Genomic DNA, 17,412 nt, shown 5'->3' on the forward strand with positions numbered 1-17,412 from the left:
ATCATACACTTCAGATTAGCGGTAGCTCAGAGAACACAGTAGTTATTATCTATTATCAAGGTGTGCTGCAGGATATAGCCCAATGAACCTCTGCGTAAGGCAATACTACTATTCAATATACCCTATAATCCGTATTGAAATTTTGACAAGTTTTGAAGAGTAAAAAAAAAAAACCCTCAATTAGAGTCCAACATCAGAAGCATTGATGTCCACAGTCTTGTTCTCCTTTAAAGCCTCTTTCACAGCTTGACAGACAACAAGTGCAGCTAGGCCATCTCTCGGTGTGCAATTCGGAGTCGCCTCACCACGAATAACCTTGATGAAGTGATCTAGCTGTAGCTCGAAAGGCACGCCATCTGGTACAGGGACGTTCTTCAGAACAAGCTCCTGGTGCCATGATTTTTGGCCTTCAGCATAGGAAGATAGAGTCATATCTGGCACACTCAATGATGCGTCGGTGCCAAAGATACGGTAAAAGTCTTTACCAGTTTTGGGGATCAATGGGTTCTCTCCAGTACCGGACTCAAAGTTATGCGGTGACGGGACATTGTCCGAGAACAGGAAGCTTCCCACAGCACCAGACTTGAAGCGAAGTGTCAAAACTGCGCCCTCTTCAGCCTCAAACCCACGCTGTGATATGGTCTTTTCTGCATGAACCCGCGTAATGGGGCCAAAGAGATAGTGCAACAGATCGATCTCATGGACAAGATTGATGAGAACAACACCACCCGTATTCTCTCTTCGCCATTCCCGTGGAGGGTCAAAGTATTCCATTGGTTTATAAGTCGCCCAAATTCCATTCACTGCAATGATTTTCCCAAGAGAACCAGAACCAACAGTTTCCTTTGCAGTCATCATATAAGGATTGAATCGTCGATGGTGTGCGACCAAAGCCTTGACGTCTAATTTATCGAGATGATCAACCAAATCCTTTCCGCTCTGAATATCTGTACAGAAAGGCTTTTCAATAAGTATGTGAATACCCGCTGAGGATAGCTCGCGAGCCAGAAGGACGTGTGTGTGATTGGGCGTGCAGATAATGGCTGCTTGAGGTTTATTCGACGATTGCAGCATATCAGCCACGGACTTGAAGTAGACAGCTCCAAGCTCTTGAGCTAGTTGTTCACCATTTGGCATTAGGTCGACAACAGCTACCAGCTTTGCTTGGCTGTTCTTGATCACAGTCTGGGCGTGACGAGGCCCAATTAGGCCGACACCAATGATGGCAAATGTGATGGGCTCAGAAGACATATTGAATTGGAGTAATCGGTGCTCTCTGATGATCTCAAACGACATGGTCTTCTACGTAATTTATACCTCTATATCGGCTTCTTGTGACTCATTATTATCGCCAAAATGTTTACCCCAGACGCTTTGATGTGACAAAAGGCGGGGTATGGGGAATGTTAATTGAGGTCATCGGAGCGATGGATTTTAGTATCGCGTTAAACATTTTACCGTCCCAAAAATGATCTGACAAACCATAGCTTATACAGCAAGGCTAAGCCACTACGGGAAAACCCAGCTTCCCTGTGCTCAAGACTGACGGTTTTAAACAGAATGGTAGATTCGAGTGGGCGTCCGCCACAATAGTTCGAATTGGATGTGAACCATGAATAGGGATTGAAAGTCCAACGAATAAGCTTGCGGCAGCTAGATAATCATTAGACGGAATATTGTTCGACCGTTGAGTCCCAGCGGTATTGGGTGACTCCGACGCGTGACGTGAGGGAGGACCTTTTTTTAAAACATTAACATTACACTTGAGTAACCGACCATACGACCAAATTGAAGAGTCTCATACAAGGGCCACAATTCGAAAGAAAATGTCTCGTGATGAACCCTTCTCCTCTGATGTCTCCGGAAGTGATAGTGGACAAGAAGAGACGGATTCATACCCTTTCCCATTGAAGAACACACCAGCAGACGAGGTTGAAATCGAGTCAAAGAGAAAAGGAAAAAGCATTTATCAGAACTATGAAATCCTTGGAAGAATCCTGGAGCGGCATGAAGAGACCATACAGAAGCGGTGGCTCAAGAAAAACAGAAAGCAACGGCTCGAGGTCCTTCTCACTGCATGGCCAGACATGCCACCGACCCATCGGCCTTTTTATGACCTTTGGAGACATGTAGACACGGATCCCGAGGTCAAGTTCAAGCAACATAGTTCCATCTTGCGGCCTTATATCAATAAGGAGTCCCTTGGCAAGCCCACGCCGTTCCTCTTACTTCTCAATTCTAGAGGCCGTCACCCGCCTCCCTTGTTCCTCGATAAGGATCACCAATACTTCCACAAAGCAATACAGACCGAAATGGTAGTGAAAAAGCCGTACCCTACAGAAGACATGAGTATGCTACTCCGCGGCGTTCCCGAAGACGATTATGGGATCGTGAAGAAATTCCCAGAAGCTGCCCCGGGAGTTTAGCTTCATTTGTCAAATAAGGACTATGCCTGGCCAACATCTACCCTCTATGGCAAGGAGTGGCCGGTGTGGCAGTACTCTACCGCATCGGGCATAGTGATTCTAGAGGTACAAGAGCGCTTGATGGACTTCCTTGTCAAGTGTTGCTATCGAATCCTGCACGAAATTGAGCCGCACAACTTATTCAGTGATGTTCATCCTGTTCAGCCCGAACCCGAGCTTCCTTCGACTACGCAGACTGAAGGATTACAGACCTCCCTTCTCGAGATTACCTTTGAAGCACCTTACCGTGTGCCAACTCGGCTCAACTTTGCCAATCTTGAAAAGCTATTTGCGGCTAGGGCCGCCGCTGCAGAGGATCACGTATGGGCGATGCGCGAGGATCCCAATTACTTTGCCGAACACATCAGTGACATGTACGATCATGTGCTACTCATCGGCGATACGAGAGAACATAAAAGCAAATGGGGAGCAGCCATTGGTGAGGTTCTGGCTAACGCATACACAATGATTGAGGTTTTCACTGGAGCTCATCGAATTACTAAACGCCTGTGTCAACTGCAAGAAAAATATGCGAGTGTTGTAACCCCTACCGAGAAACTGCCCGATGAATACAACAATCAGATTCGCCATTTCCTTTCTTTCGTCCTTACTATGAGAGAGGTTATTTTTCTGCCAAAGCTCGAGCTCTTGGTCAAGCGTTCCCCCCCGTTCCGAGCTGCTATGACCCTTTGGCGCTTTCGTCCTGAGGACAGGGATAGGCCTCTGACATATAACGAGCAATTTTGGCTCAAGTGGGTGGTCGGGCATCTATATGATTCGAGGGGCATGCTTGATAACGAGAATGACGTGGTTCCTGATATCTTTGCAATGAATATGGTCGTGGATGATCTGGAACTACAGATGGAAAGGGATAAGACAATTCGCGACTTGCTATCACCAACTTCCCATGCCATGATGGGTGACTTCACTATAATCATCCAGACTTTGCATGCGCTCGAGCGTTTCGAGCCGTGGAATCGAGGTTTCGGTGGTGAGGCTGACGATGATTCTATGGACTGGTCGACGGATTCTATCAGAGCCAGGCTTAGCATTTTGGAACAAATTCACGAAGCTTTTGAAAGCACTCCCGCGCCCGCTCTTCTCCCGTTTGTCGAAAATAAGCTGGGGAAATTTACATATCCGGAACGCCGACGCAGGAACAAGGAGACCGTCGAGATGATGCGTCGAGCAGAGTCCAATCTAGATGCTTTCTGGGCCAGAGCAGACCGGTATCTCTACGATTGGACAAAGAACGTGAATGACAGCCCGTGTTTTGCAGAGGGCACCTGAATGGGCTGAGCCAACCAAAGAGAAGAGAAAAGTCCTTGACATTGAGCAACCCTTGTCGACTTTTTTCTTTGGTTTGTCTAGTGACAATCGAGATACTAAGGCGTCAGGTCGTCTTTCAGTGAAGCCACCGAAGGCGAAACTCAAGACCAGAGGAACTGCGACTAAATCAACGGAGACCGATGAAGCTCCAACTGAAGCGATGGCCGATGTCGCACTGGAGGATCCAAAGCCGATATTCATGGTCGACGGACGGGCGCTCAAGACATTCCGCATTCTCTTTTACGATCCAGTTGGTTCATGATAACCAGAACTGCTTGCCACCAAATCTACGTTTAAACTTAGTTTTAAAGCATCTATAAAATGTTGTTCTAAGCTTACAACTTCATCTAAGCTAGAATTCTCATCCATTATATAAACTGTAAGATTTGTATCTTGAAATCCGTGTTTATTAAAATAACGCAACACTCTATGTCACTTCTACCCCGGGTGAAGTTCCATGGAACGACTTTTTGCATGCGTTGACTTCAGTTGGGCTTGTTGCCGAGAAGCTATACGGGTCTGTTTGGCAATTCTCACCATATACTCTGGAAGCCAATGGGAGTATTCACTTTCACGAACCTCACCCACATAATAAAGTACCCTTTGTCATTGCTAGACGCCATGGGCGGAGACTTTACCGAACTTATGGGTGGACTGGGGAGCAATTTGTACTCGACAAGTAAGATTGTAATGTGTTGAGGTCGAACATAGGTTAGATGCGATGAGTGTCTACTGAAGGGATGCAGTGGCGTAACGGACTAATTTCGAAAACTTTTAATAAACAACAGAGCTACTCAATATTATATATACGAGTGACCCTCGAGCAAGGCTCGGGGCAATATGAGTGAAGAGCCAAGGTCTTGCATTTTTGCGCACCTTGGGAACCTGCGACAACCAATTGAGGCGATGATGGCCTACTGGAGTAAACCTTCCAACCTCGGATACTACTTCAAGTTCACTCCGCATATCGGAAGCGACGGTAATTAATTGCTTGGGAGGTGATTGGATCGAGATTTCAGGGTCTCATGCTGGAGTGGCAGGGCCTTGATGGTGTGAGAGCGTGGGGCACAAGCGTGATTGAGACTAACAAAGACGCAATATGGTGAAAGAGGAACGGGAGATACGACAGCGAATGGCCATGCAGAATGATTAGATTACGACATGATGTAACAGAAGAGCTAGCTAACGTGCTCATGGGAAAGATGCGATAAGGATAGAAGAATAGCTCAAGGCATTCAGTATCCCAGTCCTGTCGCTTGGAGAGATTCATCGGCAATTGAACCTTCACCATCATTCCCGAGCACGATATTCCCGTCAATTAACGATGGCTACCGCAGCAGTAATTAACGGTGCAATCAATGGCTTCAATAATAGAGAGTCAGACTTGTCGCACGTTGCTGTAGAGAGTGCGCCGGCTGAGAAGTCAACTCCAATTACCCAGACCAAGGACAGCGCATCAACAACCGTACGAGATGGACCAGACGTGGACGAGACATCGCCTTATTACAGCCCTCGCCTGAAACTGGTCGAGAGATTCGTTGACGAGCCACGTCCGCTAAGAGTTGGTGTCATTGGCGCTGGCTTGGCCGGGATCACAGCAGGCATTCTTCTACCAGCCAAAGTCCCTGGAATCAAGCTTACCATCTACGAAAAGAATGCCGATGTCGTAAGTTAGAACGCCAAATTGCTTCAAGATTGATATAACTGACAACTTTGTAGGCAGGGACATGGTTTGAGAACGTTTACCCCGGTGTAAGATGCGATATTGCATCACACGTCTACCAAAGCACATTCGCGCCCAAGACAGACTGGTCAGACAAGTACGCACCGGGCCACGAGATCCGAGAATATTGGCAATCGGTCGCACGAAAGTTTGATGTCTACAAATATGTCAAGCTCGATACCAGAGTCGAGGGCACAACCTGGGACGATGAAGAGGGCGTGTGGATCACGAAGCTGCGGAACGTGAAGACGGGCGAAGAGACGGTCGAGAAGAACGAGTTCATCTTGACCAGTATCGGACGCTTCAATGATTGGAAATTGCCTGATTATCCTGGAATATCGGAGTACAAAGGACATCTTCGCCATGCCTCCAATTGGAGCACGGATTTTGATCCCAGGGATAAGACGGTCGCTGTCATTGGCAATGGAGCGAGCGGTATCCAAGTCACAGCGAACCTTCAGCCAATTGTCAAGCGACTCGATCATTATGCCCGAAACAAAACTTGGATTGCCGCGTCCTGGGCTGGTGAAGAACGAAAGATTGAAGCCCAGCCATATACAGAGGAGGAGAAGAAGAAGTGGGCAGAAGACCCCGACGCTTACTTGGCCTTCCGAAAGGACCTCGAGAGTCTATACTGGACTAGATTTGACTCATTCTTCCGAAATAGCGAGTCTAATCAGAAGCTCCGCGAAGCATTCATCGATATCATGAAGAAGCGTCTAGTCAAGAAGCCAGAACTTCTCGAGCATATCGTACCAGACTTCTCGCCAAATTGCCGACGTCTCACGCCTGGGCCAGGGTATCTCGAGGCCATTACTGAAGACAACGTAGAGTATATCCGTACACGAATTAGGCGCTTCACAGAGACGGGCATCGAGACTGAGGATGGCAAGCAGAGAGATGTCGATGCTGTCATTTGCGCGACTGGCGCAAACGTTGATATGGTTCCAGCATTCCCAATCCGCGCTCATGGACAGGAGCTCAGTAATCTGTGGAAGGCCGATGGAACATACGGATATCCTTACACATACTTTGGGCTGGGAACACCTGGTTTCCCCAACCTTCTCTTCGTCCATGGACCGCAAGCAACAGGGCCATCGGGAACAGTCCCTCACAGCGTCGAGACTCAATTGACATACTTCGCCAAGGTCCTCCGCAAGGTTTCGCGACAGGGCATCAAGTCTTTGAGCCCTTCTAAACAAGCAGCGGACGACTTTGTGGAGTACTCGGATGCCTTTTTTGCCAAGACAGTTCTTACAGATAAATGCAGTTCATGGTACAATGGCGGGAGACCTGGAGCTAGAATTCACGGGCTCTGGCCAGGCAGTGCAGGCCATATCACATTTGTGCGACAGGAACCTAGATGGGAAGATTGGGAGTACAAGTATATCGGCGACTCCAAGAACCGTTTTGCGCATTACTTAGGCAATGGATGGACCAAGAGAGAGACGGACATAGAGGCTGACCAGACGCCGTATCTTCAGAGGCCAGATAAGATCGATTTGCGGGATATTCACGAGAAGTGGTGGAGTATTCCATAGACAGTTAGTCTAGTAGACTCGACAATAAAGTGAAGATGAGCTTTTGGGGCAAGATCTCGTCATGACATGGTCCCACGCACGTAATCGCGCGACTCGCCCGCACCTCCACGTGGAGAGCCCGTCTAATCTATCACGACTGCACTAAAGCATCGGAGCCGCTAAACATCCTTGCATTAGCTTCGTCAATGGGACCATCTTTCTCGGGGAGTTGATCTCAGATCCTCCCTCCACGTACGCAGACTGATACTTGGAGCCGTAACCGAGGACAAGCCAAAAGACAAGACTATGCTAGCGAGCAAAACATTTTCGAGTCTCGAACCGGATACATACCGAGACTCTGGTAAACGCAATGCCGCCACAGATATACGTTTTGCGCTAGAAGAGTTAATGGCCAAAGGGCTGGGACTTCGGCAGTTGAGCTGTAGGTGCGGTCAAGGGTTGGATGGCGTGCTGGTGCTATCGTGTTGGGCGGTGGTTTCATGATGTGAAGGGAAATATAAATGTTGATCTTGTACCTACTTCTACAGAACATTTTACAGCCGTGTCTCGCTAAGGATTCTGACAGCTATCAAGCTTTCTCAACTTTCTTCAGTCCATACAGGATCATTCAGACAAGATGACAGTGGTGGAAAATCGACATGCGGACAGCGAGGTTGCTGCTCCTCCCAAGGATCAGCTTCTTCCTGGTAAGACGCACTCCCAATATGCACGTCGTCTACTAACACTGCCCAGTCAAGTGGTATCGCTCCACATTCTTCAACATCACAGTGCTTGGCTTGTGTAACCTGTCTGCCCCGGGTATCTGGGTAGCCATGAACTCGCTTGGTGCCGGTGGTGCAGCCTCGCCTAAGCTCATCAACGCTGCCAATGCCTTGACGTTCTGCCTCATGGTGGTGTCTTGTTACTTCTCAAGTACTCTGGTTCGATATATCGGCATCAAAGGTGCCCTGATCTTTGGAACGTAAGTCTACTCACACGATCGTACTTGTGAACACCGCTGATGGGAGGTAGTCTTGGTTATGCACCTTATGCAGCTGGTCTGTACACCAACAACCGCTTCGGAACAGAATGGCTCGTCCTCGTCGGTGCTGCTCTCTGTGGTATCTCCGCTGGTGTCTTCTGGATGGCCGAAGCTGCTATCGCCATCGCATATCCTGAGCCCTGGAACCGTGGTAAAGCTCTAGGTTACTGGCTCACATACCGTCTATCGGGTCAGATCCTCGGTGGTGCCATCAACCTTGGCCTCAATGCCGACCGTAACGAGGCTGGAAAAGTCTCTTACACTGTCTACCTCATCTTTATTGCCCTCCAAGCTGTTGGTCCGTTCGTTGCTCTGTTGCTCAGCAAGCCGCATCAGGTTCAGAGGAAAGATGGTGTCACGGTCAAGTTGGAGATTGATAAGCTTCCTAGCTTCGAGCTGAAGGAGACCGCCAGACTTTTCTTTACGAAGAAGTTCCTTCTGGTCGTTCTATTCATTGGACAGGCTGTCTTTGCGGAATCCGTATTCTTCACTTATCTTGCCTGTAAGGCTCCCCGGTCTCGCTTCAGGTATGATACTAACTGATGCAGTGTGGTTTTCTGTCCGATCCCGTGCTCTTGGATCTTTCTTGGGCGGTATTGTTGCCGTCACCGCTGGTAATATTCTGGGTGTAAGTCTTTCAACCGCCCATTTTGCATCTATCGCTGACAACATCTTGATAGGCTTGGCTCGACCGTACCAAGGTTTCTCTCCGTTTCCGCACCCGATCTTCTTTCGCCTTCCTTGCTACTCTTCAAGGTGCCTGCTGGATCTGGGCCACAGTCTTGGTTACCCGATTCCGCGAGACGAGACCAACCTACGATTGGGTCGATTCAGGATTCGGCCATTCATTCGCCATCTTCTTGTTCCTTACACTGTCATTCCAGCTGAACTACCTCTTCCTGTGAGTAAACATGAACGCACGTTACATTACCATGATCTAATGATTATCTAGCTACTTCGTTATCCATCATCTCGCCAACACTCAAGACGAAATCATTCGGTTCTCGGCTCTTCTCCGAGGTACCGAGTCCGCCTGGCAAGCTCTCAGCTACGGCATTACCTCCTTGCCTCTTTTCGCTGAGGTTGGTGGAGTTTACTTCAACTTCGCGCTTTGGGGTCTTTCTATCTTCCCTGCTTGGTTGGTTCTCAAGGATTTCGGTTCTCATGCCGCTCCTTCTCTTGAGAGCCCCATCCAGGAGGTCGATAGTCAGAACTATGGATCTAACTCCGGCGAGGACAGTGATATCAAGAAGCACTAGACATTGATAAGCTTATTTATGGACTCTGCGGAGGTATCAAAATAGTCTGAGAGGGTATGGCTCCACAAAGTTGTGAATACAGAGATTTTATAGATATTAAATCTAGAATATTTATATGAGAGTTGTTGAAGCCGTGCACCTTTGCTATGCCTGTTGATAGAAGAAAAACACAGACGATAGCAAGTCTTTTACCACCCTTCCAACTTCCCTGTTCATAAAATAAAAACCCGATAACCAAATTCTTCCAGAATAACTGTTGTCTCAGGTGATTACAGATTCTGCGCCTCTGCAAGCCTCCACGCGTGCAGCCCACGTGGGCGTGATATGCCTGCCACTCCCGACAACTCGGCACTCTGACTTGAAACTTCCGAGATAGAAACACCCGGGAAAACAACCCTGATAGTAATTCTCAATCTTTTACCCATTTGTGGAAGTTCCCCGAGCTTATCGTATGTGAATTGAGGGGTTGATCGGCATTTCATATGAGCAAGACTCAGTGATGATTGCGCCATCGGTTAGTCCACCAAAACGCTCTTACACGCCAAGGTCTCATATCTATAACCTAAGGATACCCTGTCTAGAGCTATCACTTGCATATTCAGTCATGGGCTTAAGAATCACGCAATAGTCACCAGGAAGTCCTGTAGCGGCACCGATATCCGGAGCGTCTTAAAAGAAGAATAAGCTGGGAACCAGTACATCACCACCTAAACAACCAAGTCAGGCATAATCCAATCAGATCAGTTCCATTTTTGACAGTCAACGTCATGGCTTCGCAAGATCAAACGGCCCAGCAGGGCAAGAAGAAGAGCCTTATCGTCAATGCCTTTGTCATGATGTGTAGATACCCCTCATCCCAGTCTTAGAAAATATACTGATAAGACTTTAGGTAGTGGTCATCAATCTCCAGGACTATGGAGGCACCCTGAAGATGAATCTTGGAGGTTCAAAGACACTGAGCACTGGGTCGAATTGGCCAAGTTGCTAGAAGACGCCAAGTTTCATGGCATCTTTATCGCTGATGTGCTGGGTAAGAGACTTGTGTCATGAGGGGTTGTTTTCGGAGTTCTGACTACTAAAACAGGAGGATACGATGTTTACAAGAAGTCTTTGGAACCTGCTATCATCTCCGGAGCTCAATGGCCTCTTACAGAGCCATTGGCCGTTATTCCTGCCATGGCTGCTGCGACTAAGAATATTGGATTTGGTGCCACTGTTTCTGTTACATATGAGCAGCCATATCATCTTGCTCGGCGGTTATCTACAGTGGATCACCTCACAAAGGGCCGGTAGGTTTCTTGTAACTCGTTGCGAAAATCAACTAACGCTTTTATCAGTTTGGGCTGGAACGTAAGACCGTCGAGTCTCATATCACAGTCACCGCTAATGAGATGTACAGATTGTCACTGGTTACCTAGACTCAGCCGCTCGCAACCTTGGCCATCCAGTTCAACTCGCCGTAAGTGATCTCCTTGAAGTAATAACTCAGCTTCTGATGATATTTAGCACGATGAACGATATGCCCAGGCCGAAGAGTATATGGAAGTCATGTATAAGCTCTTCAACTCATCCTGGCGCGACGACGCTGTCAAGCTAGACCGTGAGCGAGGTATCTACACGGATCCCGCCCTTGTTCGTCAAATCGACCATAACGGTAAATACTTCAACGTTCCCGGTCCTCACGTCGTGGACCCCAGCCCGCAGCGAACACCCCTCCTTCTTCAAGCAGGGGCCAGTAAGCCTGGTAAAGCCTTTGCAGCACAGCATGCTGAGGCTATCTTTACTTCTGCACATGCACCTGCAGTGTGTAAGAAGAACATTGCGGAGATCCGACAGGTTGCGAAGGAGCAGTTTGGCCGAGACCCGAACAACATCAAGGTTCTCGCTCTTGTCACGCCTATTCTTGGTAGGACCGAGGAGGAAGCCCGGGCGAAGTATGATGAAGCGAAGAAGTATGCTTCGACTGAAGGTGCTTTGTCACTGTTCGGTGGATGGACTGGCATGGACCTGAACCAATACGGCGATGATGAAGAACTTCGACAGGTTGAAAGTAACGCTGTTCGGTAAGTTTTGTCCTCATAACCCTAAGTTCTTCAACTCATATGATTCTTCAGATCAACTGTAGAAGGCTATGCCAAGTTCTCACCCGCAAACTCAAAGTGGACGAAGCATACTGTCGCCGAGCATGTCAGCCTTGGAGGCAACGGACCTCTATTCGTTGGTACACCCTCTCAGGTAGCTGATAGTCTGCAAGTATGGATCGATGAGGCAGACGTCGATGGTTTCAACTTTGTACGTTCATATGTAGCCAATCACAGGATGTTACTAACTCTGACCAGGGATATGTCCTATTCCCGGGTACCTTCAAAGATATCATCGAGCTGTTACTCCCTGAGCTTCGATCAAGGGGTCTCTTCTGGGACGACTACGCAGTGCCTGGTGGTAGCTACCGAGAGAACTTCTACGGCCTTCCTGGGCAGAAGTATCCTCTTGATGAGCACGCTGCTTCCAAGTATAGGTGGGCTGCTGGGGTGCCTGCAAGTGAGCACAAGATTCCGCAGTAGATATGCCTGAAAATAGCTTCAAAAAGATAAATACAATCAAGAGTAATTTGAGTGGGAAATTTATGTGAGGTTCGGACTCTGCCAGGTAATCAAATCGCAGACGATGAGCTTCCAGATCCATTCAATACAGGCGACTGAGTCCATATAGTGCCCACAACAAGATATTGTGATCGTTTTCCTTTGATGATGTGCTATTTTATGGATCATGTAGTGTCCTCTTGAATTCAAGGCGTGTAAGGATCACATTGGAGGTAGACTCGTAAAGCTGGTCAGACGGCTTATGACTTTGGAAAGTCCTATTTACAACTCATAACGGAACTCCTTGTTCTCCAGATCCGTCAGATCCAGAAACTCATGGTTCTCTTCCACTCTGTACTGATCACCCAGCGCAGCTCTCTCGGCATCCCTTTTCTTATTCCTTCGATCAAAGACCCATCTCATGACTAGCAAGTCAATGGTGCAAAGGAAGTAAATAATGCAGATAGAGATTTTGGCGGGAAGATATCGTGGTCCATCACGAGCCTGAAAGGTGTGAGGTGAGATGATGTTTCCGACAGTATACGCGATAGTTCCGATACACGAGACGGTGATCTTCTTGGTAGAGCCAGCCACGTTGGAGCTTTGAAGTCCGAGAATAGTGGTCCAACCAATGGGAATACCTCCAGTCGTGTAGTATCCAATGAGGGCCGGAACCTTTTCAGTGGTAGCCATCAAGATGGCTCCGATGATGGCAGGGATATGGCCAGCGATGCAAAAGAACAGTCGTTGTCTTGTCTTCATAGCTCCGTAAGTCAGGCCAATCAGGAAAACTATCTCCCAAGCCCCGAGGGGAGTGACCAGCAACAGAGACTCCTCATTGGTATATCCCATACCTTTAACAAGAATATTTCCGAAACTGGTGGCAATGGAGTTGGGAATGTTGGCAGCAAAAACCCAGAAGGCATATAGCCAGGTCATGCTATCAGTCAAAGCCTCCTTGACATGAGCCCACTTGAACGTCTGAGTGCCAATGCCCTGCACGTTTCCTCGAATACGCTCAAGATGCATGGCTTTCTTCTCCTTGTCCAGGAATCCAGCAACAGCAGGAGAATCTGGCATGATGAACCAAAAACTGATTCCAACCACAACAGTGAGGAGACCAAGAACGAGGAAGATAACCTGCCATCCTCTTAAAGCAGCATCCGGATCTTTGCCAACGTGCGTTGCAACGCCGTAAGCAAAGTATCCACCAAACATCTGAGCGGCGCCGCAAACGGAAAACCAAATTCCAACTCGAAAAGCTTGCTCTTCTTTCGTGTACCATTGAGATGTGAAGAAGACCCAGGCTGGGACAATCGCAGCTTCGAGGGCACCCAGAAAGAATCGACAAGCGAGAAGGCCACTGAAGTTATGGCATGCAGCCATGCAAGCGAGTGTCACTCCCCAGAGTGTAACGTTGACCGATACGTACTTGGCGAGAGGGAATACTTGAAGAAGACGAACAGTAGGGAACTGAAAGCCGAGTTGGCCGAAGAAGAAAATCGAAGCGACCCAGTTGAACTCGTTTCCCTTGAGACCAGTTGATTGTTGGATGCCAGTAACGCTCGCGTAGGAAACTGCAGTCTTGTCGATGTACTGTAAGAAGTAGACGGTACAAATAAGAGGCATGATATGAGTATCGATGCGGCGGATGAGTCGTTTGTTGGCTTTGGCGTCGAAGGGTTGGCTGATTCCGCCCGTTTCGTTCAACAAGTCAAGGGCAGCATCTGCTCCGTCTTTGTGAACATGATGGTCATGTTTTGATACGTCATTTACATCAGTATGGGCACTTTTGGCCGAGTTGTTAGAAGAGTCTGGTTCATCAGCCCCGATGGGAGCTGGCTCGATTGCCTTGTCATCTGCCATAGTTCAGTGAGAGAGCAGGCGAGTTTGCATGAAAAGTAGCCGCCATGGTAATCTGTTGGTGGGTGTCATACTTATATCTTTAGTTTGATGAAAAGAAAATGTCGACATCGCATCCTATTCATTTGAAGCCAACAGGTCCCACGTTGTGTGGAGTGATTTATCAAGGATAATCACTCCAGCTTCCTATCTTGGTTTATCATGCCCACTCAAATCGACATGTCGACCCATTATCTGAACTTCAGCCAAGCACGTCATTAGGAGCTGAATGGTGTGAGGAAAGACTACACGACCTATTCAAATTCTTCACACAACAGATACGAGTTTCTCAATGTAGAGTAATTCATGGCGTTAGTGCCAACATCAGAATCATGGTTTATAAGATGCAGGATACAGTGTATACAGCACAAGTCTACCATCAAAGTGCACTAGGACATAGATCCACCAATGCCGCATAAGACTCATGAACCAATTCTACAAACAGCCCATTGGTTAACTGTAATCATATCATATATACATTATGTCTCAGCCGATGAACGTTCAGCCGATGTCTAACGAGATACTATCATGGCTGCCAATTGAAGCAGTATCACCTAAAGAATTGATGAAACTTGAATGGCGAACTTCATGATAACCCAAGAATTACCACAAAGAAATTTTTGTTGATTTCGGGCATCGGGATACGAAGTACGAAGCCTAATACGTCTGTGGCGTTTGAGCATCATTTCCCGAACTTCATGACGCCCGTGAAAAAAGGTTTCATAGCTCACTAGACATTCTCACGAGTGCCATTGCGGATAAAGAAACATGCCGAGCTTCCATTCAACAAGAAGCTTGCTTATGCTGCAATTACTATCATTCTTCGGTTTCGTCCTCGCAACAGGCAGCAACTAGTCATTGCCTTGTTGTCATTGGATCACGTACGCCACTGAGTTGGTATAGTGCTGTTTTAACTTGTAGTTAATGCAACGGTGACAATCGATGAAGTTCACCAATAGTCTTGGCCCAAAAGCGCCTCAGCTTACCACGTCTGGTGGAAAGGACTGAAGTTCAGCTTGTATAAAGAAGGGCGTGCTCCCGTTGAATATGCACTCAAAGAACCGCTTTCCTGCCAATATTTATCAGCTTTCAAACCTCATATCTGTCATTTTGGCACGCACATACCATGCCTCGATACATGATCCTCATCAAAGCTTCTCCAGAAGCTGAAAACCCAACTTCCACTGGACCCGAGATCTTTGAAGAAATGACCACCTTCAACGAAGAGCTTCATGCAGCTGGCGTTCTTCTCTCAGCCGATGGCCTCAGTCCAACCAAAGATGGCTACCGCGTTACATACTCCATGGATGGTCCTGCACAGGTCACCAAGGGGCCTTTTGACGTTGTGGGAGAAGGGCACGTTTGTGGCTGGTGGATTCTCAAGACCAAAGATGGCGAAGAAGCTGTTAGCTGGGCGAAGAAAATTCCTTTCAAGGGGGGCGAGGTTACGGTCAGGAAGATTGCTGAGTTGGATGACTTTGGGGACAGTGTGACGGATGATTTGAAGGAGAGGGAGAAGAAACTCGCCAAGGATCTAGAGAAGAAAAATGAGCAGAATTAAGAGTTATACAAGGCTGATCGTGTTGTTATGTTGGAGGGAATAGGTATTGATACCTCATTTGCGACTGAAGCATCATGTCAAAGGCAACTTACAGGTCACACTCATTGCAAGTCATCATTCATAATTGCTTGAATGAGACAAGGGTATTGTTAAATAAATTCTTGGTATTGAAATAAGTAATTAAGAAACATATAACCGGCTGAACCAATCAACTCCATGCTTTGCTATACAACATCTTGAAACCTTTTTACCCTCAGGCTCTACACAGCTCCCCTCAGGTGGGTCCATCTCATTCATGAACTAGGGCGCCTCGTGAAGACCACCAGGTCCCTGGTACCCGTTCTGTGATGGGTGAACCCATGGCTGACCAGCCATCTCAGCCGGAGCCTGCTGCGTGGGAGGTTTGTAGTACTCATGTACAGGCTGGTTTTGCGCACCAACAGGCATCTCACTTGGTGGCGCGTATCCTCCAGCTGTAGCAGCTTTGCCCTTTCGGAAATGCCGCCAGAGAAGAAAGCCAGCACCGGCGAGCAGGGCAATACCTCCAATGGTCGCGCCGACCGCCACGCCGGCTACAGCACCAGTGGAGAGGCCTGAATCATCTTTGTCGGAGGAAGTGTCTGTTGTTGTCTCGGTCGCAGCGTCGGTCGTTGTCGTCTCAGAGAGGGCACCGGTCGATGAAGGGCTGGGGAGGGCGGTTGTTGAAGCAAGAGAGGCAGATGTCGTCTCGTCTTTGGGGACAGTAACGTTGAACGCAGCTGAGTTGGCAACTATATCGTTTGTGCCAGACTTGAAGAGGGAGTAGTGGAAGACAGCGTCTCGGTTGTCACCAACTTCTGTAGAGAAACCGCCGAAGTTGACTGTCCAGATAAAACTCGTCGATGTTGTGTTTTCTAAGCATCAGATGTTAGCTGATAGGGACTTCGGAGAGTCGACGCGTGCGTGTGTACCTTTCAGCTGGACGAAGAACTGGGTCCCGCCGCCAGCTTGAGGATAGTCCTGCCAGAGCAATAGGTTGGTCTCTTCAAGGTCCGTATTCCATTCCACGTTCATGCTATCATCGACATCGTATGTTGGGTTGTTCTTCCATCCGGACGAACCAGATCCTCCAGGGGTGATAAAACTGGTGTCAGCAGCAACTTTGGCGGCAAAGCTGCCCAGCAGTACGGTGAAGGGCAAGATGGCAATCATTATGTCGTTATAGAGCTTCTCTCAAAGAATATCAGAACTGTCAGCCTCGCGATCCTTAACAAGAGGCTATCACGAGTTTCTGTTGGTCACCCAGTCTTCAGCAGACCAAGATGATAAAAAGCAGAAGAGGAAAAGCAGTAGAAGGGGAGACACCACGCTCAGTCACTCAGTCCAGTATCTGTTTCATCACTCAGCCCCGATGGGCGAAGATCCCTGTCTTAGCGTTGAAGGGGAAAATTTGGGGGCCGGGGTGTTGTCCAGTGAGACGGTGAGATTACAGGTAGGAGTTCCGCTTTCTTACACTCGAGACCACTAGCTCGGATCCTTCTGATACCAAAATTAATTTAATGGCGTGGATTAGGAGCGGATTTATAAGAGACTCCGACTGAGGCTGCACCGACGGGAAATTGAAGTTTGAGTTAGTGGCCATAGCACGGATATGTTGAGATACCCGACGGAGGATGGTTTTCGGATCAACAACTTGAGCCACTGACCAAATATCCTGACAAAGCTATATTTACACTCTGATTGGATCTCATCTTTACGTATAAAGCTTAAAATCAACCGTATTGTTTCAAAATGAACAATCACCGCCGTTGAGGGATAATTTCACCAAGCCACGCGATCCAAGCTAGCCAGGCCCAAGTTCGAGCTTAGACGCCCGGTGATCCCTGCAACCAGTCAGCCTTAGCCATGGATATCCATGGGTTCAGGCGCCACTCCGAGGCTTGGCTCCGGGTAGGGCCCTGCCGGCCGATGTTGTTTCAGCCATGAAAGCAGGTGTTGACTACCCTGAAGCGACCAAAGGATGAATTTTTAGGCAGTCTGTCACCTTCCT

At 48.0% G+C, this 17,412-nt stretch overlaps 8 protein-coding genes across 8 annotated transcripts; 5 read left to right on the forward strand and 3 right to left on the reverse strand.

The window, feature by feature from the left end:
* Positions 1 to 180: 180 nt before the first annotated feature.
* Positions 181 to 1,251, reverse strand: FPRO_08308 (uncharacterized protein; the record flags this gene model as incomplete). Its single annotated transcript, XM_031221962.1, has 1 exon — positions 181 to 1,251. One exon carries the CDS (start codon positions 1,249 to 1,251, stop codon positions 181 to 183), a length of 1,071 nt encoding a protein of 356 aa, XP_031087468.1.
* A 575-nt stretch (positions 1,252 to 1,826) lies between these two features.
* On the forward strand, positions 1,827 to 3,755 carry FPRO_08309 (uncharacterized protein; the record flags this gene model as incomplete). Its single annotated transcript, XM_031221963.1, has 2 exons — positions 1,827 to 2,390; positions 2,445 to 3,755. 2 exons carry the CDS (start codon positions 1,827 to 1,829, stop codon positions 3,753 to 3,755), a joined length of 1,875 nt encoding a protein of 624 aa, XP_031087469.1.
* Positions 3,756 to 5,118: 1,363 nt separating this feature from the next.
* On the forward strand, positions 5,119 to 7,058 carry FPRO_08310 (monooxygenase family protein; the record flags this gene model as incomplete). Its single annotated transcript, XM_031221964.1, has 2 exons — positions 5,119 to 5,460; positions 5,514 to 7,058. 2 exons carry the CDS (start codon positions 5,119 to 5,121, stop codon positions 7,056 to 7,058), a joined length of 1,887 nt encoding a protein of 628 aa, XP_031087470.1.
* A 616-nt stretch (positions 7,059 to 7,674) lies between these two features.
* FPRO_08311 (putative DUF895 domain membrane protein) lies at positions 7,675 to 9,338 on the forward strand (the record flags this gene model as incomplete). Its single annotated transcript, XM_031221965.1, has 6 exons — positions 7,675 to 7,744; positions 7,791 to 8,019; positions 8,070 to 8,581; positions 8,628 to 8,707; positions 8,760 to 8,980; positions 9,032 to 9,338. The coding sequence occupies 6 exons, from the start codon at positions 7,675 to 7,677 to the stop codon at positions 9,336 to 9,338; spliced, it is 1,419 nt and encodes a 472-aa protein (XP_031087471.1).
* Positions 9,339 to 10,105: 767 nt separating this feature from the next.
* FPRO_08312 (uncharacterized protein) lies at positions 10,106 to 11,902 on the forward strand (the record flags this gene model as incomplete). Its single annotated transcript, XM_031221966.1, has 8 exons — positions 10,106 to 10,178; positions 10,228 to 10,368; positions 10,423 to 10,627; positions 10,676 to 10,688; positions 10,738 to 10,797; positions 10,845 to 11,401; positions 11,453 to 11,630; positions 11,678 to 11,902. The coding sequence occupies 8 exons, from the start codon at positions 10,106 to 10,108 to the stop codon at positions 11,900 to 11,902; spliced, it is 1,452 nt and encodes a 483-aa protein (XP_031087472.1).
* Positions 11,903 to 12,202: 300 nt separating this feature from the next.
* FPRO_08313 (uncharacterized protein) lies at positions 12,203 to 13,786 on the reverse strand (the record flags this gene model as incomplete). The annotated part of the gene is made up of 1 exon (XM_031221967.1): positions 12,203 to 13,786. The coding sequence occupies one exon, from the start codon at positions 13,784 to 13,786 to the stop codon at positions 12,203 to 12,205; it is 1,584 nt and encodes a 527-aa protein (XP_031087473.1).
* A 1,162-nt stretch (positions 13,787 to 14,948) lies between these two features.
* On the forward strand, positions 14,949 to 15,383 carry FPRO_08314 (uncharacterized protein; the record flags this gene model as incomplete). Its single annotated transcript, XM_031221968.1, has 1 exon — positions 14,949 to 15,383. The coding sequence occupies one exon, from the start codon at positions 14,949 to 14,951 to the stop codon at positions 15,381 to 15,383; it is 435 nt and encodes a 144-aa protein (XP_031087474.1).
* A 300-nt stretch (positions 15,384 to 15,683) lies between these two features.
* FPRO_08315 (uncharacterized protein) lies at positions 15,684 to 16,574 on the reverse strand (the record flags this gene model as incomplete). Its single annotated transcript, XM_031221969.1, has 2 exons — positions 15,684 to 16,276; positions 16,334 to 16,574. The coding sequence occupies 2 exons, from the start codon at positions 16,572 to 16,574 to the stop codon at positions 15,684 to 15,686; spliced, it is 834 nt and encodes a 277-aa protein (XP_031087475.1).
* Positions 16,575 to 17,412: the final 838 nt, after the last annotated feature.

The sequence above is a fragment of the Fusarium proliferatum genome, assembly GCF_900067095.1.
Source record: "Fusarium proliferatum ET1 genome assembly, contig: FPRO_scaffold011, whole genome shotgun sequence".
Classification (NCBI taxonomy): domain Eukaryota; kingdom Fungi; phylum Ascomycota; class Sordariomycetes; order Hypocreales; family Nectriaceae; genus Fusarium; species Fusarium proliferatum.